Source organism: Miniopterus natalensis, chromosome 7 (genome assembly GCF_054644295.1).
Source record: "Miniopterus natalensis isolate mMinNat1 chromosome 7, mMinNat1.hap1, whole genome shotgun sequence".
Taxonomy (NCBI): domain Eukaryota; kingdom Metazoa; phylum Chordata; class Mammalia; order Chiroptera; family Miniopteridae; genus Miniopterus; species Miniopterus natalensis.
Genome location: NC_142087.1, coordinates 12,197,818 through 12,223,455, shown reverse-complemented (window position 1 = coordinate 12,223,455; position 25,638 = coordinate 12,197,818). Strand labels below are relative to the sequence as shown.

Here is a 25,638-nt window from a genome sequence, read left to right as displayed (position 1 = left end):
AGCAGAGAAAGCCTTGAATGCAAATTTACTCTTTATTCTGTAGCCAGTGAAAGGTTCATAGCAGGAGAGTAAGCCAACAAGAGCTGTGTTTTCTGGAGATAAATGTGACATGGCTGCAGGGGGAGTGAAGGAAAGAGAAATCAGAGCATGAGTCCGCAAGTCCCTGGGCACCCCTAGTGTCAAGGGCAGATCCCTGCCCAGGGAGAGCACAGCCTTCTCTGGCATAAAGTGTCCTTTTCTCTCACGTGTCTTTCAGAACTGGTTAAAGTCCTATGGCTACCTGCTTTCCTATGACCCGTGGGCACCTGCGCTGCACTCAGGGAAGGCCTTACAGTCAGCAGTCTCCACTATGCAGCAGTTTTATGGGATCCCAGTCACCGGTGTGTTGGATCAGACAACAATCGAGTAAGATTTGTGTAGGACATTGTGCCTCTGAAATTTCCAGACTTAAGTTTGGGTTCACGTTTGTCATGGCCTCTCGTATACACCATGCCTGTCCTACCTTCCTACCTTTTACTAGGGTGTCACCCAGTAGGCAATACCCCAAGATGCCCTCTCTCATGTGAGCCGGGGATGTGCTCTGCCACAAACTTGCTGTGCGACCTTGGACAAGTCACTTAACCCTTTGGGGCCTCAGTTTCCTTATCAGTACAGTGAGGAGTTTGGCCATAGATGATCCTAAATTTCCTCTAAACTGGTGGTTCTCTGAGTCACCCCTCTGGCATCCCTGAGAGGTACACCTGATGCACAGAATCCTTGTTCCACTCTTTCCATTTATCAGACGTTTGCTGAGGGGCTGCGTGGACCAGGCGCTGTGCTTGATCTTATGATCCCTGCCCTCTGGGGCTCACCATGTAGTGGAAAATACAGTCTGGGACCCAGAGGAAACACTGAGTTTCAGGGAGACACTTAGGAGGTAATAACAAATAAGCCACGAGGATGGTCGAGATCCCTTAGGGAGAGTACAAAGAGGAGGGTGAGAAGAGTGGGATGGAGCCCCCAGAGCCAGCTGAGAAGGAGCCCACAGAGAGGCCTAAGGAGCCTGGGGCTGTGAAGTCATGGCAGTGAAGGTAGGAATGGCAGATGGGCTCAGTCCTGCATGGTGGTCAGATCGGAGACTGAGAAGTGTCTGCTGAGTTTAGAAACGAAGAGGCCGCTGTGAGCTGGGAGGAAAGGTGGAGACAAAGTTAGATTGCAGTGGGGAGAAGGGGGAGGAGTGGAGATGGCAAATGTGGCAGAAACTTTCAAAGCTTAGCAGTGAACAGAAGGAAGAGATGGCAGCTAGAGGAACGGATTTTGTTTGTTTCACTTTAGGTTTGGAGAGTGTTAAGCATGCTTAAATTTGCTTAAGAAATTGCCACGAAAGTTATTAAAGCTGTTTAAGAAAAGCCGATATGACCATGAAGTCCTGAGAAAGACCTGGAGTGAGTTTCCTAAGGAGGTGGTGAGGGGCGGAATCCTGGGCTCAGGGGGAGGCCAGAGCTGGGCTTGGTGAGGAGCTCGGAAGTTGGTGGGCGAAAGAACAGGAAACCCACCCCACTGTGAAGCCAGGATCAGTCCACCCCTGGGAGAGTCACTCGGTGAGAAAATCATCTCTCTGGACCTCAGCTTGCTTATTTACAAAGGGGAGTGTTGAATTATCTCTCGAATTCTAGATTCCATTATTCTGAGCGTCTAAGCTTTTAAAATTGGGTGAGTGTGGGGTTTTATGATTGTAAAATTCTGTCCAAATGTTTTCTATTCCTGGAAACTTCTGATTGTGAGACTGAAATTCTAAAATACTACATTAGACTGCTCCCGGGATGCTGAGAGTACAGTGGACTCCTTGGCCTGTGGCCTCAGTAGTGAGCTGGTTAGAGGGCGTCACCGCTTTTCAAAGCGGAGGTTATTTTGAGGGCTCTGTGCAGGCCGCGTGGCAGTGCATCCTGGGGCAGAGGAGCTGGTGTCTCTGCTGAGGCACCACCTGGCCTTGGGTTTACTCTGTTCCAGAAAGCCCCAGGCCTGTTGGACAGGGTTCAGAGTGTGGCAGGTGGACACGAGAAGAGGAGGCAGAGGGAACGATCTGAGGAAGGAGGGTGGCACTTCCCACTTGCAGTTCTGCCCCCGCCTCTTTGCACGAAGGCTGGGAACGCTGATTTGGAGGCATGGAGAAGAAGAGGCCAGTCACACTTAATACAAGATCAGAGTGGGGAGGGCATTGGGGTAAAATTTAGAGACCTTCATTCCGCTCCAGCTCCATGACCTTGGGCAGGCCACTGCCTCCTCTGGGCCTGTTTCCCCCCTGGGGAACCTTCCAGGCCTTGCTCAGCCTTGCCATTGCAGAGATAGCTCCTAGTTTTTCCCCCAGGGACTGTCAGTGAAAGGAAGCAAGGTTAGCGATTCAAAGTACTATTTAAAAAATATATATATATATATATATATATATATATATATATATATATATATATATATATATAATTGATTTCAGAGAGAGGAAGGGAGAGGGAGAGACAGAAACATCAATGATGAGAGAGAATCATCAATCGATCGGCTGCCTCCTTCACACCCCTTACTGGGGATCAAGCCCACAACCCTGGGCATGTGCCCTGACTGGAATCTAACCGTGACCTCCTGGTTCATAAGTCGATGCTCAACCACTGAGCCACACTGGCCAGAGGAAAGTACTATTTTTGAGTGCCTACCTTGGGAAATGTCACAGATTATTCATTCACCTAGTCACTCATTCATTCAACAAACAGTTCCTCTAGCCCAACCTTATGCTAAGCATGAAAATTAATAGTTCATTTATTCATTCAACTAGTTCCAGCCCCACCTCACTGTATGTTGTATTTTGCAAGTTACTCAATTTATGTGTGTCTCCTTTCCCTCACCTATAAAGTAGAGAATAAATAATTTCTGGCTACCTCACAAAGTTGTTTTGAGAGTCAGAAAAACAATTTTAAATGTGAAAATTATCAATGTTTATTCCAGTGCAGGGTGTTGTTCTTATTGTTTTCCACTGTTGGTTTCAGAGTGTAGGACACTATAGGTGACACGAGGCATGCAGACATGAGTCAGATCTGGTTAAGCCCCTCAGGGGCTTTTAATATTTGGTTAAAATATTCTGTCTATTCTCTATATTGCCAATGGCAACTGCTTTCAACAACTGCAAATGAGGTCAGACTGTTTTCCCTTCCAGCAATCCCTAGTCATAGCTTAGTGAGTTAGTCATTAGGCCAGCAGGGACTTAAAATTCAAGGATGGCCTGGGCCCCAATCAGCCATGAGCTTTTAAATCTCCTACCCTGGCCCCAGAGCCGTCCCAGGCTTACTACTGTTCCCTGATACAACTGTACCTGATAACAAACAGTTATCAGAATTTCCTTCAGTTCCAGACACTGGGTTAACTTCTGGGGACACAGTGGTGATTACTGTACCGCTCCTGTCCTCAAAGAATTTCCCATTTATTACAGGCAACGGACGAATATATTTAAAACACAGTAGAATGTAATAAGTTACATTCTATGTCTTACAGTTGTTTAGCCACTTTTTGAACAGGGCATTTGCTGTCTTCCAAGCTACGTCATTCTACTGTTGGATGGTTCTCATTCATTCAACAAGTCACTACTGAGCACCTTCCGTATCAGGCACTGCTCCAGCACTGGAGCGTGAAAATTAATAGTTCATTTATTCATCCGACGCAGGCCAGGCTCCTGTCCTCACGGGGCTTAGGACCTGGTGGCAGAGACAAAGAATGAGCAGGAATATATAATTCCCGCGAATGATAAGTGCTACGGAGGAAAGTTAAGCAGATAAACAGATAGTGGTGGAATGAGAGGGGGAGGCTGTATTAGAGAAGGCAGCAGGGAGGTTAGGGAGGTTCCCTCCGAAGGGGTGACATTTGTGCAGATACCTTAACGAAGGGAGCAAACGTGTGAAGAAGAAACAGAATTGCGAGCGGAGGGAATAGCAATAGCAAAGACCCTGCGATGGGAATAATCTTAGCAAGTTCAAGGTACAACAAGAAGGTCACTGTGGCCGGAGCAGAGAACGTGAGGAGGAAGACGGGGAAGGTGCCGCCAGACAGTTGGGCAGGGACTAGACCACATGGGGCCTTGTGGGCCAAGGTGAGGAGTTTCGACTTTATTCTAGGTGTTTGAGGGAATCCTTGGAGGGTTTTAAACCAGAAAGTGATGCTATCTAATAACATTTACAGAGTGTTTTCACATGCACACCCTCCTTTGAGGCTCACTACAAATACCTACTAGCAAGAACTTGAATTCTCAAGTTGCAGATGAGGAAACTGAGGCTCACGCTGATTCAGTCACTTGCCTGGGCTCCTATGATTAGTGGTAGAGCTGGAACTATCAAGCCCGTGTCTTCTGACTCCCAGTCTCGTATGCAGCAATGTTTCCTCATGTTCAATTGTGAGTGAATGAATGAATGAATGAATGAATGAGTCAGTCGTGTTCCTATTGGGGAATCCCTCAGAGCCAGGATTCCAATGGTGCACACTGCCATTCAGACTGGGACTGGAGATTGTGCACTGTCTTCCCGGAGTGTTCAGTGGCCACAGTGTATGTGCGGATGTGTCCTCTCTCTGCCCAGGTGGATGAAGAAGCCCCGGTGTGGTGTTCCTGATCACCCGCATTTGAGCCGTAGGCGGAGGAACAAGCGCTATGCCCTGACAGGACAGAAGTGGAGGCAGAAACACATCACCTACAGGTGCTTTGACTTCCTTTCTTCCTCCCTGGTTTTGGCTCCACTCTCACTCTGTTTTTTTCTGGCTTGAGCTCAGAGGCTCACACTGTAGGTGGGTCTGTGATCAAGGTGTGGGCCCGGTGCTGAGAACCTATGACTATCCTTGTGGCTTCCAGAGGATGCTGTCTCCAACTTCAGGTTTATTTGGTCTGTTAGGGATTCTTAGTTGTGTCCTGTTTAGAATTTGATTGTTTTTTCAGTTACGGAAAGTGGGGTAACGTTCAGTTGTGATAAAGTACCACAGCTGAATCCGTTCCCCTATCATCACTTGACAAACACCACTCTTCCTGATCTGTATCCCTTTACCACTTAGTCTGATAGACTTCATGCAAGATTCCCAGCACAGATTTCCACTTGTTCCTTAAGGAGGAACTGGGACCTGAATCACAACAGTGTCATTCATTGACTGTCTGACTCTAGGGAAACCAAGGGCAGGCCAGGATCAGTCTCCAAGTCAGACCAGCGACCAAGAGCAGGCATCAAGAAAAAGAACTGGATTCTAATCCAACCTTGACCTTAACGTCTACCACCTCTCCAGGCATGTTTCCTTGCCTATGGAATGGAATAATCCTTGTTCCAGGTGTCCATGGGGCAGAGCATCCAGAAGTAGTGATGCTTCATTGTGGAGAACCATGTAATATGGATACAGTAACCTTAAATAGCTAAATCTATAACTGATTAAATCAGATACTGCCCTATACCAGCTTTCCGGCAGACAAGCAGTAGTTGGTACTAAATGATTTTTAGAGATGTTTCACTTAAACTCTCCACTGTTTAAATATTTTTATAACTTTTATAAATGTACATATTGTATATATTGGGAGAAGTACGTAAATTTTAGAAAATGCTATCCACCAACTTATGTTTTTTCTACAAATTGGAGTGAAATCCCATATTCAACACAACTTTGTCAGAGATTAAGTACAAAACACTGATTAAAGCAAAGACACTCTGACTGAGGCTTGCCTACTCGGCCTCTCCTTCAACCCCTAGGGCAATTCTAGGTGTCAAAACTTGAAGGTCATTGGGCCATATGGTCTCTGATGTTCCTTTTAGCTCTGCTAGTCTCTGACTCTCTGTCTGTTCTCCCTAATCTAATTCCTTCCCCTCTCTCACCAGCATTCACAACTACACCCCAAAGGTGGGGGAGCTAGACACACGGAAAGCTATTCGCCAGGCTTTCGATGTGTGGCAGAAAGTGACTCCATTGACTTTTGAAGAGGTGCCATACCATGAGATCAAAAGTGACCGGAAGGAGGCAGACATCATGATCTTCTTTGCTTCTGGCTTCCATGGTGACAGTTCCCCATTTGATGGGGAAGGAGGATTCCTGGCCCATGCCTACTTCCCTGGCCCTGGAATTGGAGGAGACACTCACTTTGACTCAGATGAGCCATGGACACTAGGAAATGCCAACCATGATGGTAAGGCAACGAGGGGACAGGGGTTTCTCAGAAGCCCCCAGAAAGAACCTGGAGGGTACCATAGATGAGTTCCTAGTCTCTAGAGCTTCTTGTCCAAGACCTAAGAACCTAAGAGGGTGGGAACTGTGGCCCCTGATGATATTTTACATGTGATCTACCAGGGTCAAGGCCACGGAGATGTGTCAGATCACTTAGTAAATTATCTAACTGGGCTGAGTCAGGAGGGAAAAGTTAGGCCATGAATAAGATGGGGTAATGAATCAGAGGCTGGAGAAAAAGGCCAAACAAGCAGTACAGCTGCAAGCGGGGTCTGAAAGTGCAGGCTCTGGCCTGACTGATGACAGCCTCAAAGGCCATCTGATGGTATGATATGACTGTCTCTCTCCCTTACGTCAGCCTCACAGGTAGATAATTCTAGCACCCTTGGATAACTTGCTCTTCACCACTATGATTTAATGAATATCATATGGATGCAGAGTCAGGACTGTGCAGTAACAGTAACAATACTCTTCAGGTTGCAAAATAGTCCCTCATCTGTATTTACTCATAAGGCGCATGTTTAGTAAGTAGGCAAGTGTATATCATGTTTAAGATGAAAAATTTGGGGTTCAAGTGGCATAGTTAATAGGTGGCAGTGCCAGGGCTCAAGCCATAGTTCAACCACCTAGCTATGTCAGTAGGGGCAAGTACTTCACCCCCAGGCTCCTCATCTGTAAAATGAGGGGCTGGATTAGGTGATCTCTGAGGTCCCTCCTGACTTTAATGAAATATGATACACAACCCAGGGGATTCAAACATTTTTTTTGAAAAAAGACATGGTCTCTGACCTCTGGAAGTCAAGTCAAGTTGGGGAGACAGATGTGTACATAAGTCACCCTGTCACAGGCAGACTATACTGAGGGATGTAGCAGAAATGCCAAGAAAATGCAGTAGGAGTCTGGAGGAGAAAGGGATTATAATAGACAATTAGTATGTTACTATTCTAAGGCCCATGCCAGGTGCTTTCCACATAACTGTATATATTGTTATCCCCATTTTACAGATAGGTAAGCTACATAGAGAAACATTAAGTAACCTACCCAAGGTCCCATGGTTGGTGAATGATGAAATAAGGCTTTGGACCTGAGCATATGACTCAGAGCCTGTACTCTTTGCCACCATGCTAAGCTTCCATGGCTCTCATACCGCAAGGCACAGCAGAAGCACCTAGAAACCTTTGTAAAGAACACAGATTCCAGGCTCCAGGGCCCTAACCTTTTGCTATTCTGATTCTCTGACTCTGGGGCTGGGGCTGGGAAGCTGCACTTAGTCTACTAAAATCCCCCGGTGTTTCTGATGCAGGGGTTCCATCACTTCAGGAAACACTGTCTCCATCCCCAGAGTGTCCCTAACTTGTCTGATCATAAGACTCAACCAGGGTTCTTGTAATAAACGTGGATTCCCAGGCCCTGTCCCTGGAGATTCTCATTCATAAGCCCAGGCAAGTTTGGGAAACACTGGGCATTCTTTTTCCTTGGTGAAGCTCAGGCTGAGAGCAGACTACAAAGCCCATTCCTCAGAGGCTGTGACTAGTGTCTGTAGGTGCGGAGGCCTCCTTGAGAAAAGTGTGTACCTGTGTTTGCATGGATCGGGGATCATCACCTCCTGGCTTGTCCTTCAAAGGGTGGTTCAGGAGGTGGTTTGGCCAAGGCTCGGCCTAGGCAAAGTTATAAACCTGTTCAGTTTCTGCCTGCCTGCCCTCTCGGAGTTTGTGTCCTCCCTCCTATCCCGCTCCATTTCCTCTGCCCCGTGTCCCTTCCCTTCTGTCTGGACGTGTTTCCTGGCTTTCAGAACTCCCGTTCTCTTCTCATTATTCTTGGATCAGTGTCAAGGAATGGAGGTCTGTGCTAACTGATAAGGTGTGAGGAGAGGAGAGCTAACATTTTTTAGCTCCAGTTATACGCCAGACACTGTCAGCTGATGAGATTTTAAGTTATAGCCCTGATAGAGATAAATGAAATCCTAAAGGTTGTTGTCCAGAGAAGCACACAGAAGACACTCATCCTCCTCTGCCCTCCCCCTCCCAGCTCCGGGGTTTGCATTTCCCACATCCACTCCTTGCTGCTGGAGACCTTGGACCCAGTCTCAAAAGCCCAAGCACTGCTGGTGCTGTGGGTGGGAAGGAGTTGGGACCATCCCAGCACCCTCCTATCTGCCCCACCCCCCCCAACAGAAATTCAAGGATGGCCAATGTCTTCTCTGAACAAGAGTGGGGACTGTTCTGTGCTCTGGAAAACCCAGCACGAACTATCCCGATGCAGCTCATAGCCACAGCAGTGGGGCCTGGCTGGGAAGCTGGAATGCACCGATTGCCCCAGGACGGCTTGGGAAAGGAAAGGGAAGGAAAGGAACCAAGATATATTGAGCACCTGTATATTATCTTGTTTAATTTCCACATAAACTCAGGGGGGAGTGAGCAGAGCCTCCTGGGAACTTTTTGTTTACTGGCTTTCTTCTCTATTCTAAATTTCCAGTATGAAAAATTTCAAACACAACAAAAGTAGAGAGAATGACAGTATGTACCCCCAGGCACCCATTACCCTGCAACAATTATCAACATTATGTCATTCTTATTTCACCCACCCTCCCCCTCACATGCTTATTTTTTGGCTGAGGTATGTTAAAGAAAATCCCAGGCATAATCATTTCACCTGTAAATACTTTGGTATATAACTCTAACAGATTATTATTATTATTTTAAATATGTTTTTCTGATTTCAGACAGAGAAAGGGAGAGGGAGAGAGAGATAGAAACATTGATGAAGAGAGAGTCATTGATCAGCTGCCTCCTGCACGCCCCCCACTAGGGATCAAGCCCGCAACCTGGGCATGTGCCCTGACTGGGCATCGAACCTCGATGCTCAACCACTGAGCCATGCTGGCCAGGCTAACATTATTTTTTATACAACCACAAAATCAATATCAAACCCAACAGAATGAACAATAATTTCTTAAAATCAAATACCCAGTTTGTGTTCATTTTTCCAAATTACCTCAAAAATGTCTTTTATAGTTGTTTGCTTGCATCAGAATCCAAACAACAGCCACAATTCATACAAGGCTGACATGTCTCTTAAGGCCCTTCTAATTTAAAACAGTCTCCTTGCTTTCCTTTTCCCGGTCCCCCCTGCCCCCATATATTTTGAAGAAACTGGGTCACTTGTCCTGAGTATAGTCATTGGGCTTGACGAGATTCAGGTTCACTTTTAACTTATCTCTCTTCCCCATGTTTCCTGAACATGGGTAATTGGATCAACAGGACTGACCAGATTCAGGCTCACTTTTTGGCAAGAACGCTTCCTAGGTGGTGCTGTCCTCCCTAGTCCACCACACTGGGAAGCACCTGTGATGCAGGTTTTCCCACTTTTAGTGATGTTAAGGTTGACCGGTTGGCTCAGGTGTGTCAGCCTGACCCAACCTGTATAAAGTTTGCCTGGGGAACGTTAAAAAAAAAGGTTGCCTAAACCCTAACCCCAAACTTCTGAATCATAATCTTCCACCTGTGTGTTTAAAAGGCTCTCTGGAGAACCACTCGGTAGCAAGGGGATTCTGATTCTCCAGCCTGTTGGAGCCTGGGTGAAAGGCAGTCCGCCCACCACGCCTTTAAGCTGGGCTGGGGCCTGCTTCCAGGTACTTTCTGTCCTCAGCTCTTTCCAGTGAGTCAAGCAGTGAAGTCAGCAGAATTCACTAAGCTCTGCTGGGGAGGGAGCCCAGCCCCAGGGACGGTGACAAGACAAGAAGAGTCATCCGGTCCAGCAATTCACAGGGTAGAGCCCTTCTGTAATTACTTCAGTGACTCTTCCCCACCTTGGGAGCTAGACTGGGCAGGGATCGGAATCTCCATTTTGCAGATGAGGAAAGTGAAGTTCCAAGTGGTTAAGAAATTCACACAATGGGTAAGTGGCAGAGCCAGGTGTGAACCCAGGACTCTGAATTTTTAACAATCGCCCCAGGTGGTTCTGCTGCAGGTGGTCCAAGAACCACGCCTGGGAAAATACTGAGCTTCTGGCACTGTCATGCCCTGATTGCTGTCACCCAGCCCCCTCAAGCACAAAGCTTGCCCTCAAGGAGCTCAGTCCTAGGAGGAGTGAGAGTGTAATGTAGGGTGGAAAGTGGTCAGTACCACGAGATAATTCAAATAAATTGCTAGGAAAGTGCAGAAGAAGACACATTCACTGCCCGTGGGAGAAATCAAGAGGGCTTCCTGAAGACATGGCACTCAACTGAATTGTGAAGGAATAAGGCTGTGCCAGGTGGAGGGGCAGCACTGGCAAAAGAACAGAGGCAAAGGGAAATTCTATAAAGTTTGGGGGGTAGAGGAGTCCATCAGATGGGACTTGCGAAATATGGGGGTCCTAAGAGAAGGAAATGAGGCAGAAACAAGGTATATACTTGCTAAGAGGCCCAAGGCTTTGAGCTGCCAGCCCACAGGCACACGCCCTGCTGGGGATGCGGTCCTCACACAGCTCATCGACAGTGAGTTATGCGCTAGGAGCCTGGATGAGCACCCTACGAACTTTGCCTCGTTAATCTTCACCGCAGTCCCTATGAAGGTAGCACTGTTCCCTTCATTTCACAGAGGAGACTTAAACTGTCGCCCTGCTAGGACGTGGCAGCGCTGGATTCATGGCAGTCTGGCTCCCAGAGACTGTAATTCTGACCACTGGGGTCTTCTCCATCCCTCTGCTTTTCTACCTCACAAGCTTCAGCAAGTTCTCTGGCCCTTGTCCTATCTCCTTGCATTTCCTCAGAGCAGCCCGCACGTCACAGGTCTCTTGGGTTTCTGTGCAGTAAGACCTCAGCTCCCCAGTTCTCTGCCTTTTGGTCCCTGGAACAAACCCACAGGCCCTTTCCTTCAAGGACTTACTCCTGTTCTCTGCAGAGACCCAGGCACAGAGGCTCACAGAGTAACAGACACAGGCTGGGGTCAAAGGCTTAGTCTGGCCAGGAGCTTGGAGCCCTGCTCCCTGGTTTCCAGCTGAGATCCTTGTGGATGCCCCCGAGGAAGAGCCTGGTCAGGAGACAGTGGCCCAAACAGCTTGTCCCAGGTGGCAGAACAAGCCAGGAGCAGAGCCAAGACTGGACCCCAGGAAGCAGAGCTGCCTTCCGCTGGCTCTAGCAGCAGCCTTTGTTTGGGACGGAGCTCAGAGATGAGCTCACCCTTCCCTGCTGCCAGAGGGACCAGGACCTGAGGAAGGAACAGGGGGCGGCCTGGCCTCCTCATGCCAGCTTGCCCTTCCCCAGCAGAAGGCAGCTCCAGGCTCTTGGCCAACCTTGCACTGATCTTGCGCGTGCTCCTTTGCTGAAAACACTGGGGGTGTCTGCAGACAGTGTCAGCAGAGCGGCAGCCATGCACGTGTCTGGATCCGCCCATGGGGCTCTTTTCTTTTCCCAAGACTTTAGCCAGAAAGGCCAGAGACAATCCCCAACCCCATCTGACCTGCACAGGGCCCTTGCCTGGGCTGGGGTAGGGCAACTTTGCCAGTGACACTTGGGCCAGAGTGGACACCATGACTCCTGACAACCTCCTGGGCTCCTGGCAGCCTCCCCTGTACTTCAAGGTGGCAGAAGTAGGCTGCAACATGCCTTATAGCTGGGCAGTAAGAGGCAGGGCTCAAGGGTATTCAAATGCCGGAGATCAAGGGGAGCAGAGGTCTGTAACCGGACAGACAGGAGTCAGGGCTGTTGAAACAACAGCCTGCTCAGCTCCCAGCCCCTTGCATTTCTTTTGCAAACCTGGGGTGATTTAATCCCTCCAAAATCAGGCTTTGCCCCATTCCAGGCCTGATCCAGAGCTCAGGGGAGTCGGCTTTAAGAAGACCTGGTTGCTGGAACCCCACTGGCCTTGTGCTTCTCTTCTGGTCAATGGGCTTGTTCCAGGCACCAGCCTTCCCTGTCTTATGTATGGTAACAAGAGCTACCCGCAGCCATGCCCTCTACTCATATCATCTTACCCAATCCTCACACAACCCTATGAGGTGGGATATTTCCCCATTTACAGGTGAATGAGGCTCAGGGGATAGACCTTCTGGCCAAGTTCCCACAGCTAGTGAGGGGAGAGCTGGACATGAATGAGGCCTGTTCCACTCAGAGGCACGTGCTCACGACCACATGCATGTTGCTGCCTCAGCTTCATCCTTGGGACCCCAAGCACCACTTTCGGCACCTGGACCCTGTTTTTCACTCAAACTTGAATCCCTGCCTTGATCTTGCCATAGCTCAGTTCTTTTAGAACTGAGGTCTTGCAGGACTGAGAGCTGCCACACGACCAGAGCTCTGCCTGCCCCTAGTCTCCTGAAGCTATCCTCCAGCCTGCCGTCCCAGGACTCCCCTCTGCTTGGCCCACTACCTCTGTCTTGGCTCAGGCCCTTTTCATCTCTCACCTGGACCCTTGTACAGTTTCCGAACTGACCCCCCTGGTCCCCCTGCCTCTAGTCTCACAGCCCTCTAAACTGTCCTCCAACCAGAGCCAGAGTGATGTCATCGTGTCACCACCCTCACTCCTGCTTGAACCCCCCACTGGCCAGGAAGCCAACCCAAATTCCTTTGCATAGCATCGTGGAGCCCTGCTTGCCAGCCTGGCTGACCTCATCGCTCTCTGGCCCTCCCCTTGTGCTTTGTTCCAGAGCCAAGTGGAATGAAACTGCTTGTCCCTGGATCTGGTTTATAGCTTTTCCTCTGCCAGGAATGCCATCCCTACCCACCTTCCTCTCCTGCCCCCTGAATCCATTCTCCTGACTAACTTCTTATCTTTCAAAACCCAGCTTCACCTTTATGAAGCTTTCAGGGAACGTCTCCCTTCAAGTGTAAGTGACTCCTCCCTTCTTGGTATCCTCACTCGGCCCTGCAGGCATCTATTAAAGTACCCAGAACACTAGTTTCACTTATTCTGTTTCTCTCTCCCTACCCCCCACTATATGGAGAGCTCTGGAAGGCAGCGATGTGTCTGATTTCTCTGTGTCCCAGTGCCCGGCACAGGGCCTAGCACAGAGTCTATGGGTGTTTGCTGACATAATGGATTGGCTGACTGATACTACGTGGGTGCCTTGGGCACCTCCCCACCCCCTCTCCACAGGGAATGACCTCTTCCTGGTGGCTGTGCACGAGCTGGGCCACGCACTGGGGCTGGAGCACTCCAACGACCCCAGCGCCATCATGGCACCCTTCTACCAGTACATGGAGACACACAACTTCAAGCTGCCTCAGGATGATCTCCAGGGCATCCAGAAGATCTACGGTGTGTGGCAGGGGAGTGGGGCTACCATGTCTACTGCGGGGTTGGGCTGTGACTACCTGCCTGTCACAGAGGAGGGGGTCAGGGGTGGGGGGAGCATTGCCATCTATCCCCATAGCTGCTGTCTCTGACAGCTGTCTGACCTTTAGAGACTTTTGATGTCATTGCTTAACCAGAGTGGGCAAGGCGACCTCCCACCCTCATCATCCCCCCTGGCCCTCACCCTGGGAAACCTAGGGGAGGGTCTGACCTGCTATTGGGAGGGACAAAAGTGAGTAGAGGCCCACCTATGTCCTCTTCTCTCCTGCCTTGCCCCTCCACTCACCTCCCTCTAGCCTCCTGTGGCTCACTCTTAAGGGGTCTCACCTCTAGCCAGGAGATGCACACATCTGCCCAAGTAATAGTGATACAATGTGGTGAGTATTATAACCAGAGCTTTTTCTTAAACAAGAAAAAATAAGAAGCTAGGCTGATATCTTGATAAAAAATGAAAAGCCTGCTGCCATGCCTCCCTCCCAGCTCCCTGGTCACGCTGGTATGTGAAGCTCTTGTTCATGTCAAATAGGTGGAGAGGGCAAAACCAGTTCACTTGAGCAAATGCATGTCCACATAGCACAGCCCCCCCCCCCCCCCCCCCGGCTATGGTGCATAGAAGGGTTCCTTCTGGAGGTCCTGAGGAACTCACAGAGGAGGTGGCGCCACCCAGAGCCCCAGACATCAGGCAGGATCTCTGTAGGTCAAGCTATAGAGGACTGGACAGGGCTGGGGGTAACTGGAAGTTATTTTGAAAACAGAACAAACTAGATCAGGCATGGGGTAAGGAAGATGGCAAGGTTTCTGGCTTTTGTAATTGTGGGGCAATAGGACTGACAAGTCTAGCTCAGAGATCTGGACTGGGGTGTTGATTGGGGAATCTTTGGTGTCCAGTATAGTAGCCACTAGCCACATGTGGCTATTGAAATTGAAATTTATACTCATTAGACTTAAATAAAATTAAAATTTCAGTTTCTCTGTGACACTAACAACTAGTTACTCATTTCTGTATTGGACAGTGAGGATATAGAACATTTGTCATCACAGAACATCCTATTGGGCAACTCTAACAGAAAGTCTGTAAAGCCGTGAACCTGGATGAGATCAGTTAGGGTGGTGATTCTCAACCAGGCTGCCCACTGGAATCGCCTTCAGATTTCAATGAAAAATGCAGATACCAGGCCCTCACCCCAGAGACTTGGTTTTAATTGGTCTGGGTGCCTTCTGAGCATCAGTTTTTAAAGTTCCCCAGGTGATCCTATTATGCAGCCCAAGTTGAGAAGTTCTGCCCTAGGGACCAGACCCAGGGCTACCCCCATCTTTAGAGTAGGGTGGGTGAGGAAAGGCTGACAGTAAAGGAGGCTGAGAAGGAACAGTCCATGAGGTAAGAGAACCAGGAGAGTGCAGGGTTCCAGAAGAGAGAGGAGACTTTCAAGGAAGGTGTTTCTATGATCTTGCTACTCAAAGTGTGGGCCTCAGAGAGCATGAGCATCACCCAAGGGCCTGAAGAAATGCAGAATCCCAAGCCCCACCCAGATCCTCTGAGTCATAATCTCCATTTTATCAAGATCCCTGGAGAATTCTTATGCACATCAAAGTCTGAGCCAAGTAACCATTGGATTTGGTAACATTCAGGCTATTGGTGATCTTGACAGAGCAGTGTCAGTGGGTGATGAGGCAGAAGTCAATGTTGGAGCAGGATAAAGAGTGAAGGGGGCCGCAGCTGGCATGGCTCAGTGGTTAAAGCGTCAGCCCGTGGACTGAAAGGTCCCGGGTTCGATTCTGGCCAAGGGGACCTCAGTTGCAGGCTCACCCCGGCCCTAGTCGGGGAGCACGCGGGAGGCAACTAATCGATGTGTCTCTCTCACATCGATGTTTCTCTCTCTGCCTTCCCCTCTCTCTGAAAAGCAATGGGAAAAAGATCCTCCAGTGAGGATTAAAAAGAAAAAGGAGTGAAGGAGGAGTGAGGAAGTGGGGCCAGGGTGTGTGGAGAGGGTATGGGACATTGAGCCTCAGAAGGGACATGTTCCCACAACAGGGGAGAAGAAAGAGAAGACACCACGTTTGAGGGCGGACAGATGAGAGTCCCAATTAATGGTTCTTTTTCACCTATTTTCTCAAAGATTGGGGGAGTAAAAATGGGGAGCGAGGCCAGGAGGCTGGAATATGACAGACTTGTCTCAGGGCTGCCTGGGTGATGACAAGTCAAGGGCAGTGGGGAGGTGGGGAGTGGCTGGCTCCTTTCTAAGATGCAGCCCCTCTCTCCAGGACCCCCAGCCGAGCCCCTGGAGCCCACAAGGCCCCTCCCCACGCTCCCCGTCCGCAGGATCCATTCACCGTCTGAGAGGAAGCATGAGCGCCAGCCCAGGCCCCCTCGGCCACCCCTCGGGGACAGGCCATCCACACCCGGCGCCAAACCCAACATCTGTGATGGCAACTTCAACACAGTGGCCCTCTTCCGGGGCGAGATGTTTGTGTTTAAGGTAGGGCCAGTTAACTGGCACCTTCCAGGGGTCCCCTGCCATTTCTTTCCCACCATGGAGCCAGAGAAGGCTGCTGCTCTGGGATTCTGGATGGGAGCTGGCCCAGTGGCCAGGACATGGGGTCTCTTCCTGGTGCTGCTGAGTGAGTCAAGAGGGAGGGGGGAAGATGGGTGACCCTGTACCTTCCTGGGGTTAACACCAGGGAAAAATGTTGGAGACTGGCTTCGGGTCTGTGACTAAGCAAGTCACCTCTTCTCTGGACCTCAATTTCTCCATTTGAAAACTAGGGGAGTCAATCCCCTACCCAAGGGTGTATGCAGATCTAATAGTGCATGGTCATGGAGTAGGGGTTGGCGCAGTGGGGGCTGCGTCTGTGTCCAGATCCTGCCAGGGCTGAGAGGCTGGTACTGAGGCGTGCCTCACAGAAAGCAAGGCAGGATACATCTTGTTACCTGTCTGGTCCTGTCACGTTAGCCATGGGCTGACTGGGAGGAGGGCGGGGGGCAGCCTGCTTGGTGTATTGCAGTTGGGCCTAAGGGGAGCAGATTGTGAGATGGTGCGTGGAATGCAGGACTTTAATGAGGGAGTCCCTTTGGGATCAGCATCTGTGGGAAGGAAGCAGGATTGGGCCCATTGCAGACTCATCCACCCTTACAGGGGGCTTTGGAGCTAGGTTGGCTGCTCAGAATTTTTCCATGTTGGGCCCCAAATGGCTATAACTTTATACCCCCTGCCTCATTCAGTCATTGGATAAGGAAGGGTGTGACCTTAGGGGAACTCTCTGAAGCTGAGGCATCCCAAGAGGCTCACAGTTGAAAGCTCCCTGCTGACCATACTCCCAGGGGTGGAGGCAGTAAGCCCTCCAGTGGAAGGGATGTGGGCAACATGTCTCCATTGCACTGGGAGGGTGGAGGACTGTCGTCCCCCCCCCCCCCCGTGGAGCTCTCCCAGCGAGATCTGAGCACTGAGCAGGAATCAGGAACCCTGGGTCGGCCCAGTCCTGCCTCTCACTAAGTGGCTCTAGGAAAACCACTTGGCCTTCCTTAAGACTGTATATCTCAGATCGACTTAACAAGAGTTGCAAAATAAGGTTTAAAAAACTGGATGTGAAAGTGCTTTGGAAAACACCCTTGAAAAACCTTTTCTAGCCTTTGTACCATCTTTTACGAATCCCATCCATTCTTCTGTCCTCTTGAACGGCTCCTAGGCAAGTCTGGGTTTTATCACCCTCATTTACACATAAGGCAACTGAGGTCCTGGAAGGTTATGGGCCTTGCCCAGTGTGCCTGCCAGCCAGGGGCTACAGTGAGGCAAGGCATCAGTTTGAAAAGGAGGGTTTTTATCACACTCTTGGCCTACGGATCTGCCATTTACTCAACATCAACTATGTGCCCACACTGTTCTAGGCACTTTGCCGATAATCTCTTATCTGATCCCCCATTAGTACCCCCATTTGCAGGTGGGGCTCTTTAAGTACTATGCCCAAGGTCACACAGCTGTAAGTGGAGGAACCTGAATTCACACCCAGGTCTTGGGGGAATTCCCACGGTTTGCTCCCCATGGTCCTTGCCCTGCTGGATGGAGCCAGCCATGTATGAGGAGGGCACTCTGCCCAGGTTCAGTGACCACTGGAGCTTCCCACCAGCCTGTGGAGTGGCCCTGCTGACGTCAGCGACTCTCTGCTGCCCTCACGTGGCTACTCCAGGCCCCGACATCACCCTTTCTGGCTCCTCCACACCTCCTCTCCCCCATCAGACCTGTCTGCTCTGTCTCCTGGCTCCTCAGGAGCAAGAGCCATCAGGAGGCTTATGTGAAGAGTTAATGAGCATCCTATCTTCCTCATAGGGCTTTAAAAGGCAGAAGCAGTAAGTGGACAGACTTCATGAAGGGTTTCCAGGCTAGGCCCAGGGGAAGGTATTGGGCTGTGGGGCTGAGCACTGAGTTCAGAGGCTGTGCCTCTTCCTCTCCCCTCCTTAATCCCCAGGATCGCTGGTTCTGGCGCCTGCGCAATAACCGGGTGCAGGAGGGTTACCCCATGCAGATTGAGCAGTTCTGGAAGGGCCTACCCGCCCGCATAGACGCAGCCTATGAAAGGGCTGATGGGAGATTCGTCTTCTTCAAAGGTAACGTGCCCTGGGCGAGGGACTTGGGATGATTCCTTACCCTCGTGACCCCCTTTTTTCACCTGTGACATGGGAGAAGTGGGGTGGGAGACAGATGCACTCCAAGGGTCCTTCTAGCCCTAATAGAGACACTGACATCAGACAGAGAAGATCCCTTCAGGCAGGCAATGCACAATCTGGGGACATCAAGTCAGGGAGTGATTGTTGAGGGTCTGTATGTGCCAAAGTTGGTGAGGTGACAAGCCTCAGCCACACGAAGTAGAGGGTTGTACAGGCCATTGAAGATCATCGGTGCTCCATGGAAAGCCACCCTGTCAGTTCTATGAGTCTGGAGGGAGCAGGTCACACAGCCAGGAGCTGGAGAGGGAAGAGGGAGGGGAGCTAACGTGTGCAGCATGCCTTCCCTGGGCCTGCCCTGGGCCCATCCTGTGCTAGGTGGTTTCACTTCAATTATCTTGACCTGGGCCAGGTCCCAGGAGGTAAGATACAGACAGCATTCCAAGGGGGAAGGAACAGCATGGGGAAGGGAGGAGTGTGGGAACGTGCACGAGCCTGGAGCCCCACGTTAGAAAGCTGTCAGAAGTGGCCTGGAATGGTAGTTTGAGGGAGAGGCCTGAGGAGCCTTGTTTTCCAGGCCAGAATTTAATATTGATCCATTACGGCAACGCTGGAAATTCACTGAATGTTTGTGAGCAGCAGAGAGCAATGTTTGTGAGGCCCATAGCAGGGAGGAGCAGGGAGTCCAGAGACAGCTAGAGGAGGAAAGGGGGTCAAAGGTGATGTGGGGACTTGGGGGACTCTGGGGGGCTGTAAGGTGATGAGGAAGGGAGCCCCCTGTGGTGGAAATGAGGAACTCCAGGAAGCCGACTTGGAAATGCCCCGAGGCTGGGGGGCCATCCAGGTACCTGGGGCTGGTGTCCAGGTCCACTGAGAGTGGCTGTGGGCTACAGCCTCGGAGTTGGGTGTCATTGTGGGGGAGGGGGACAAGTGTGTATGAGTGGCTGAGGTCATCCAGAGGGGAGAAGGGGCAAGTCACATGAACAGAAAGGGTGAAACATGGAGCTTGGGCGGCATGGAGCGAGGTGTCCAGGATCTGTGACTGGCTTCTGGCCTCTTATCCCTATGCTTTGCCTGGGCCAACAGGCCTCAGTCTCCCACTGAGGGGATCAAGCAGGCCTAGGCTGTTTCCCCTCACACTCTGGCTCTATGAATGACCAATCCCAGAGGAAGATGGGCAAATGGCACTAACCGCAATCTCCGGCATTGAGTAACTGGGGAAGGCTGATCCTGGGCTCCTCTTGGCCACAGGTGACAAGTACTGGGTGTTTAAGGAGGTGACGGTGGAGCCTGGGTACCCTCACAGCCTGGGGGAGCTGGGCAGCTGTCTGCCCCGAGAAGGCATTGACACGGCTCTGCGCTGGGAACCCGTGGGCAAGACCTACTTTTTCAAAGGCGAGCAGTACTGGCGCTACAGCGAGGAGCGGCGGGCCACAGACCCTGGCTACCCCAAGCCAATCACCGTGTGGAAGGGCATCCCACAGGCTCCCCAGGGGGCCTTCATCAGCAAGGAAGGATGTACGTAAGGGCCGGCTGGGTGGGAGGGGTCTCAGCAAGGCCCTTGGGCACACTCTTAGGGTATCCAGGTTTGAGAAACACCACCTGGGACCAAAGACAACTGCCTCATATCCATCCATGTTCACACAGTAAAATTGTCTTACCAGCTGTCAAGTCACAGCTTCTCATCTTCAGGGATGATTCTTAATTGAGAGATGTTTTCATAGACTGACTTCATTCCTTCAAACAGCATTCCTCCAGTGTACTCCAGGAGTTCAAGTTATCAAATCTGAAAAGTAGTGATGGATATGGTGGTTCAAAGGTGCTTTTTCACAGGGCTTGAGGGCAGGAAGGTGGAGAGAGAAGTCTTTTTTATTTACAAGACATTTTCTAAGCTCCTCCTGGAGGCCAGGCTAGGAGCTTTGCAAGAGAAGGGGCTGGGTCTTGCCAGGCACAGAGTAGGTATCATAAATGTCTGTTGAATACATCTCCACTGATATAGTCAAAAGCACAGCCTGGATGGTTTTACATCCCATCTCCACCACTTACTATGAGTTTGGGCAAATCACTTTTTTCTCAGTCTCCTCATCTATAAAAAGGAGACAATAATGATACCTACCTCATAGGGTTTTGTAAGGATTAAATAAGATAAATTATGTAGAGCGCTCAGACTAATGCCTGGCACATGGCCCATGTTATATGCTTTAGCTGCTGTCATTATCATGATCATCATCTTGTTGGTGTGTTTATATGGAATGACAGATTCATTCATTCCACAATAATTACTTAGAGCCAGGTTTGGGGGGGGGGGGCTGGAGATGGAGCAGAGAACAAGGCTTGCATTGCATCCTGTCTCCCAGGCTAGAGGCAGAAAAATAAGGTAGCAACAAATGCTATAAGGGAAAGAAAGGCTATGAGAGCAGCTATGCAGAGCGCCACATCAGAGAAGGTAGTTGGGAAGGGCTCTGAGAAGACATCATGAGTAAGAAAGCCAGCAGCCCCAGGGACAGAGTAGCTATTTGGCGGCTCTCTTGTGTACCTAATGCTTTACGTGGTCTCGCTTTCTGGGGAGCCTCAGAGACAGATGACATCAAGACTTTGGCCAATGAACATCCCAGCCAGGGTGGGAAACCAGCCAATGAGAGTCTGAGTGTGTTGCTTTGAGTCTATGGACTGGCTGGCTGCTAAGGCTGTTGCTGGGGGCTTTAGGTGGCCCCCCAGTTCTACTGCCTTCTTTCCTTCCAACCCCTCCCCTAGAAGGGTCCCAGAGACCCTGCAATCAGTGTTGCGAAGTGATGTGTGCCAAGCCAAAAAACAAACACTTGATAATTGCTAAGAGGTGGTATCTGCTGTCAACAGGAGAAATCTTGCTCCCTGCCTCCCTTGGCTCAGGCGGGAGCTGGACTGAGGCCCTAGAACTATACAGACAGTGCTGTCCAAGCCCTAAGTTGGGGCTTGATCTAACCCACATGGGGGTGCCTACGGCACAGTGTGACAGAGCTGTGGCCCCAGGCTGAGAAGGGTTTAGTCTGAGAGTCACAAATTGAATATACCAACTCTGCTTAAAGCTCTTCTATGGCTCCCAGCACTTTTGAGAATACGGGGTGGGCTGCTCCAGGTTCTGGGTGCCTGTCTGCAGCCATGCAGGTGATACTCGATGACCCAGACACACTAATTTGCAGGATGTGCCAAGCACTGCACTCCTCCCACCTCCAAGTGTCCAACACTCTGCTCCCACCACCTCATAAGCCCACCCCCCTTTTAGAGCTCCTCTGGGGCTCCCACAGGGTGGGAGAGGTGCCCCTCCTCCACGCTGCCCCAGCACCTTACACCCTCACACACTGACCCAGAGCAGGTCAGTGTCTGGGAGTGGTGGTGATGCTCGGCTATGTTTCTGCAGATTACACCTACTTCTACAAGGGCCGGGACTACTGGAAGTTTGACAACCAGAAACTGAGTGTGGAGCCTGGCTACCCACGCAACATCCTGCGTGACTGGATGGGCTGCAACCAGAAGGAGGTGGAACGGCGCAAGGAGCGGCGGCTGCCCCAGGATGATGTGGACATCATGGTGACCATCAACGACATGCCAGGCTCTGTGAACGCGGTGGCTGTGGTCATCCCCTGCATCCTGTCCCTCTGCATCCTGGTGCTGGTCTACACCATCTTCCAGTTCAAGAACAAGGCAGGCCCTCAGCCTGTCACCTACTATAAGCGGCCAGTCCAGGAGTGGGTGTGAGCAGCCCAGAGCCCTCTCTGTCCACTCAGTCTGGCCAACCAGGCCCTTCCTCACCAGGATCTGAGGGGCAGCTGTGGCCACTGCCCACCGGAGCCAGCAGGGCCCTAGGCCAGGGGTCATGTAGTTGAAGTGGTGGGTGCATTGGCCTAGGCTGAATGTGGGGCAGGGAGTGATGGCAGCTGTGCCCCAGGGTGGGTGTCTGGCACCCAGACACCAGCCTTCTGTCCTGGGTAAACTGCTCCCTACTCAAGGAAATAGGCCAGGCCCCATGCCAGGAGGAGGCCCTGTGGTCACTGCATCCTGTGGTGTCCATGAGACCCCACAGCTTGATTCCTGGCTGGACCCAGCACCTTCTGTGGGAAGCCAGCACTAGAGCTCTCAGTCCCATCTGGGGGAAGCCACCAGTCCTGTCCCCCTTTGCCAACACCTGCTGGTCAGATGTCCCCTCACCCCCACCCCACTGTTCTCCAAGGCTACGGGACCCCTGCTGCCAATATGGTGGGCAACAAGATGGGTTTCCCCTGCTGGCATGCAGCAGATCCCTCAGGAAACCTGCTCCGTACATCAGGGTCTCCTCTGAGACCCAGGATTTAGGGTCACATGCTGCAGGCAGGGCTGTGGCCCAGCTGGGTCTCACAAGGACCCAGCTGTCACATCTTGAATATTTAAATGTCCTGTCTCTACTGTTTAGAGTCCCATTCTGCAAAGGCTGCTTGAGGCTTTAGGTGAATTAGAGGTGACTGTCTTGGTGATGAGGCCAGCGTGGCAGGCCCTCCCCTAGGTGATAAGGACCAAGGTGCTGCTAAGGCCACTCTAACGCCCAGACACCCCAGGAGCCAGGCCCTGCTCATGAGGCTAAACCAGTGGGGTGGGGGCTGACCCCAGTTCCGGAGGCTGATCTGAGTTTGTGACCACCCACTTCCCTCTCCCTCCATTCCTCAGTCTCCAGCCCCACTCCAGCGTGTAGCTTGTAGCCTGGGGGATCAGTCTGACTAGTTGGGTGAGGCAGAAATGGGTCCAGGCCAACATTCTCATGGCCTTGGGGTAAGGGACTCAGGGCAGCCTTCTGAAGTGCTCAGAGTCCATATCCCCCAGCTACCCTGAGGCTCAATCTCTCAGCCCAGAACCAGTGTTCATATCATGAGCTTGGCCCTTGCTAACCCAGCTCACTAGGCCCATCTTCCTGCATTGCTCTTTAGAAAAGGGCACCCCCAATGGGTAGTGGCCCCAAGCCTAGGGGCCTACCCTACACTGTCTCTGGCAGGAATTCCTAGGGCTTAGCTTGCCTCACTCCAACCCAGTGGAGGCAACCCTGCTTGTCACTGAGGAGCCCTAGGCAAGACTAATGGGCTCAGTGATGCTCACTGGCTCTCTGCCAAATCCAAGAAGTAGCATCAGCCTGCAGGGTACTGGCAGGGCCTCAGATGCCACCCTGGCCCTCTGAGCCTACTTGGACCTTGCCCCCACACTGTGGTCTCTGGTCTTTGGGTCTGCTTAACCTGTAGGAGACAGAGACTTCTGCTGCCCTGGGAGCTGTCTCAAGCAAAATCTCTTGTCCCAGAGGCACCTATCTGGGTCCACTGTGTTTCCCATCACTATCCTTCTGTTTCTTCTCATTTTGGCCAAGGGCGGGCTCCCTGGGGCGGGTGGGGAACAACTGCAGAGATATTAGTGATTCATAGGTTTGTACAGTGTTTTATACTTTGCAAAGCACTTTATTAGCTCACATGTTCACTCACATGAAACTAGTGTAGGCCCTGGGAGGCCAAGGGTAATTCTCACTGTGCCCTCAAATGAAGCACAGAGAGGTTGTTACATGCCCAGACCATCCAGTGGGCTGGCTGGGCCCTGGGTCTCCACCCATGGACCCCTCCAGGGTCCAAGATGAGATCAGAAGTGTCTCTTTTATCCATCTTTTCCTGGCCTCCCTTCTCCCCTTCCTAGTCCCTCTCTACTCCTCAGGTTGGTGCTCTCACTTCTTGAAAGTTCTAGGCCCTCAGGCTCCCCGTTGGCTCCTGGTACTACTGAGGTCAGCTGAGAAAGAGCAGGAGATGGAGGCAGGCAGCCCAGGCTGCAGATGTGAGGGATGCAAGGCCAGGCCCAGAGAGGGCTCAGCCTGGAGGCTTCCAATCTCGGATTCTCCTGCCTTGTGGTCATCTGTTTGTCCATCACCCCAGGACAGAGCAGAGAGAGGGGCAAAGCACCAGGGCCCCAGAGCCCAGCTTCCCCTCGGCCTGGGGAACATCACAGCATTTCAGTGTCGGTCACATTTTAAACTGATCAGCCTTTGTATAATGTTTTTTAAATCATTTCTAAATAAAACAAAAATACAGAGTGTGTCACTTCCCTTAGAAGTGGGAAAGAGGATCAGGTTCTGAGGGTAGCCTAAGAAGCTTCTGGAGAAGAGAAACAGAGTACTTTGGGGTGTCCACAAACTGCCTCTTTCATCTCATCTGCCAGCCAAGCAATCAGATGTCCCCTTTCTCCAAATGGCTGACTCGAAAGGCCCAGTGTTACTGGGGTCCCAGGAATACAGCCTGATGATGCCTCACTGGAATCCAGGCTGGAGGAGCACCTCCTCTAGGACTACAGGAAGGGTCGCCGGGCGAGGTCGTCTTTGAAGTCGAGGTACAGGGTGCAATGACCGGGAACAAAAGCAGCCCAGTTCTCAGCAATTAGGGACAGATGAACTGTGGTGAGGCCCGCAGCCTTAAGGTCTTACCAAGAGCCCCAGCCTGGTTCTAGAAGTCCGCGCAGGGCAGGCTGAACTAGGACCCAGACGGCTGGAGCTGCGGGCGGGGCGAGCACGGAGGCCTGAGGTGTCTGGGTGCAGCGCGGGAAGCCCAAGAGTCTCCGGTGGCAGAGGGGGCAGAGGCGAGACAGGGCCTCACGGCCCTGCAGTGCAGCAGCTCAGCGCAGACCTCCTTCCTGTCCCCCTCGACCTCCTCGACTCTGCACGTCTCTGGGCGCCGGTGGGGATGGGGCGTTGGTAGGTTAAGGGAGGCACCGGGCCGTGGGGACCGACGACGGCCGGACCAGGCGAGGCGAACAGGGCAGTGAGCGGTGAACTGAGGGCGAAGAGTCAGTACCAGGAGGTGCAGGCGATGAGGAAACGAACGTCGTCCAGCGGCCCCCAGGGCCCCGGCTCGGGCCGGGGCCGCTCAGGGCCCCCGGGCGCCGCGGGCTGGGGCGGCGGCGGCGGCGGCTGGGGCTGCGCCGGCTGTGCGGCGCCTTCGCGGCCGCTCAGCAGAGCGCCCATGGCCTGCAGAAGCCCGTCAGGTGTGGGGCGTGCCCTGCGCCACCCTGGCCCCGCCCCCTCTGGCCCTCACCTCGGGCTGCGGGAGCGGCGGGTCTGGAAAATCGCAACACCGGCCTCGGCGTCCCCTCGGCGTCCCCTTCACCTGTGCAGCGGCTCTGGGAGGGGCTGGCACCCTGACGTCACCTTCCCCCGCAGCCAGAGCCATTTCCGGCCCCGGGGGCGGAACCCTACAAGCTTGACCCCACCGGCAACCGACCAATCCTGTCCCGACGTCCCGTCCCGCCCACAGCCAAGAGACCAATAGGAGGCCCCTCCACGCTCCTAAGGTGGGTCCTGCTGAGGTCCAGAGGCTGGGCCGTCCAGGGCACCCGGCTGCCACGCCAGTAACCTGCAGCCGCATTGGGTCAAGGAAGTCAAGGCTGCCCTATAGCCAGGTACCCCAGAGCCCTTACACAGGGCTCTGCCCCAGGGTCCTCACACCAGCCCAGGGAAGAATTAAACACTCTCATCCT

At 51.9% G+C, this 25,638-nt stretch overlaps 2 protein-coding genes across 3 annotated transcripts; one reads left to right on the top strand and one right to left on the bottom strand.

Moving 5' to 3' along the window:
- The first annotated feature begins 274 nt into the window (after positions 1-274).
- MMP24 (matrix metallopeptidase 24) lies at positions 275-23,857 on the top strand. Its single transcript, XM_016213180.2, has 8 exons — positions 275-405; positions 4,587-4,703; positions 5,859-6,163; positions 13,278-13,439; positions 15,738-15,952; positions 17,937-18,075; positions 19,384-19,650; positions 21,530-23,857. Exons 1-8 carry the CDS (start codon positions 350-352, stop codon positions 21,865-21,867), a joined length of 1,599 nt encoding a protein of 532 aa, XP_016068666.1. The 5' UTR covers positions 275-349; the 3' UTR covers positions 21,868-23,857.
- Positions 18,317-25,126, bottom strand: MMP24OS (MMP24 opposite strand). Of its 2 annotated transcripts, XR_001603212.2 has the most exons (3): positions 24,590-25,126; positions 19,794-19,918; positions 18,317-18,432 (listed from the first exon to the last, which is right to left on the bottom strand). XR_001603212.2 is itself a non-coding variant. In XM_087818768.1 (1 exon), the coding sequence occupies exon 1, from the start codon at positions 25,124-25,126 to the stop codon at positions 24,950-24,952; it is 177 nt and encodes a 58-aa protein (XP_087674894.1). In that variant the 3' UTR covers positions 23,562-24,949. The 2 variants fall into 2 exon arrangements, 1 of the variants encoding a protein (XP_087674894.1); XM_087818768.1 differs by lacking the exons at positions 18,317-18,432; positions 19,794-19,918 and having other exon boundaries at positions 23,562-25,126.
- Positions 25,127-25,638: the final 512 nt, after the last annotated feature.

What these genes read in the sequence shown, in the direction of transcription:
- MMP24 (XM_016213180.2), top strand. Translation starts at nt 350, where the DNA reads ATGCAGCAGTTTTATGGGATCCCAGTCACCGGTGTGTTGGATCAGACA. An exon ending in TTGGATCAGACAACAATCGA is followed by an intron (nt 406 to 4,586) that starts GTAAGATTTGTG and finishes CTCTCTGCCCAG; the next exon opens with GTGGATGAAGAAGCCCCGGT. An exon ending in GGGCATCCAGAAGATCTACG is followed by an intron (nt 13,440 to 15,737) that starts GTGTGTGGCAGG and finishes CCCTCTCTCCAG; the next exon opens with GACCCCCAGCCGAGCCCCTG.
- MMP24OS (XM_087818768.1), bottom strand. Translation starts at nt 25,126, where the DNA reads ATGGGCGCTCTGCTGAGCGGCCGCGAAGGCGCCGCACAGCCGGCGCAG.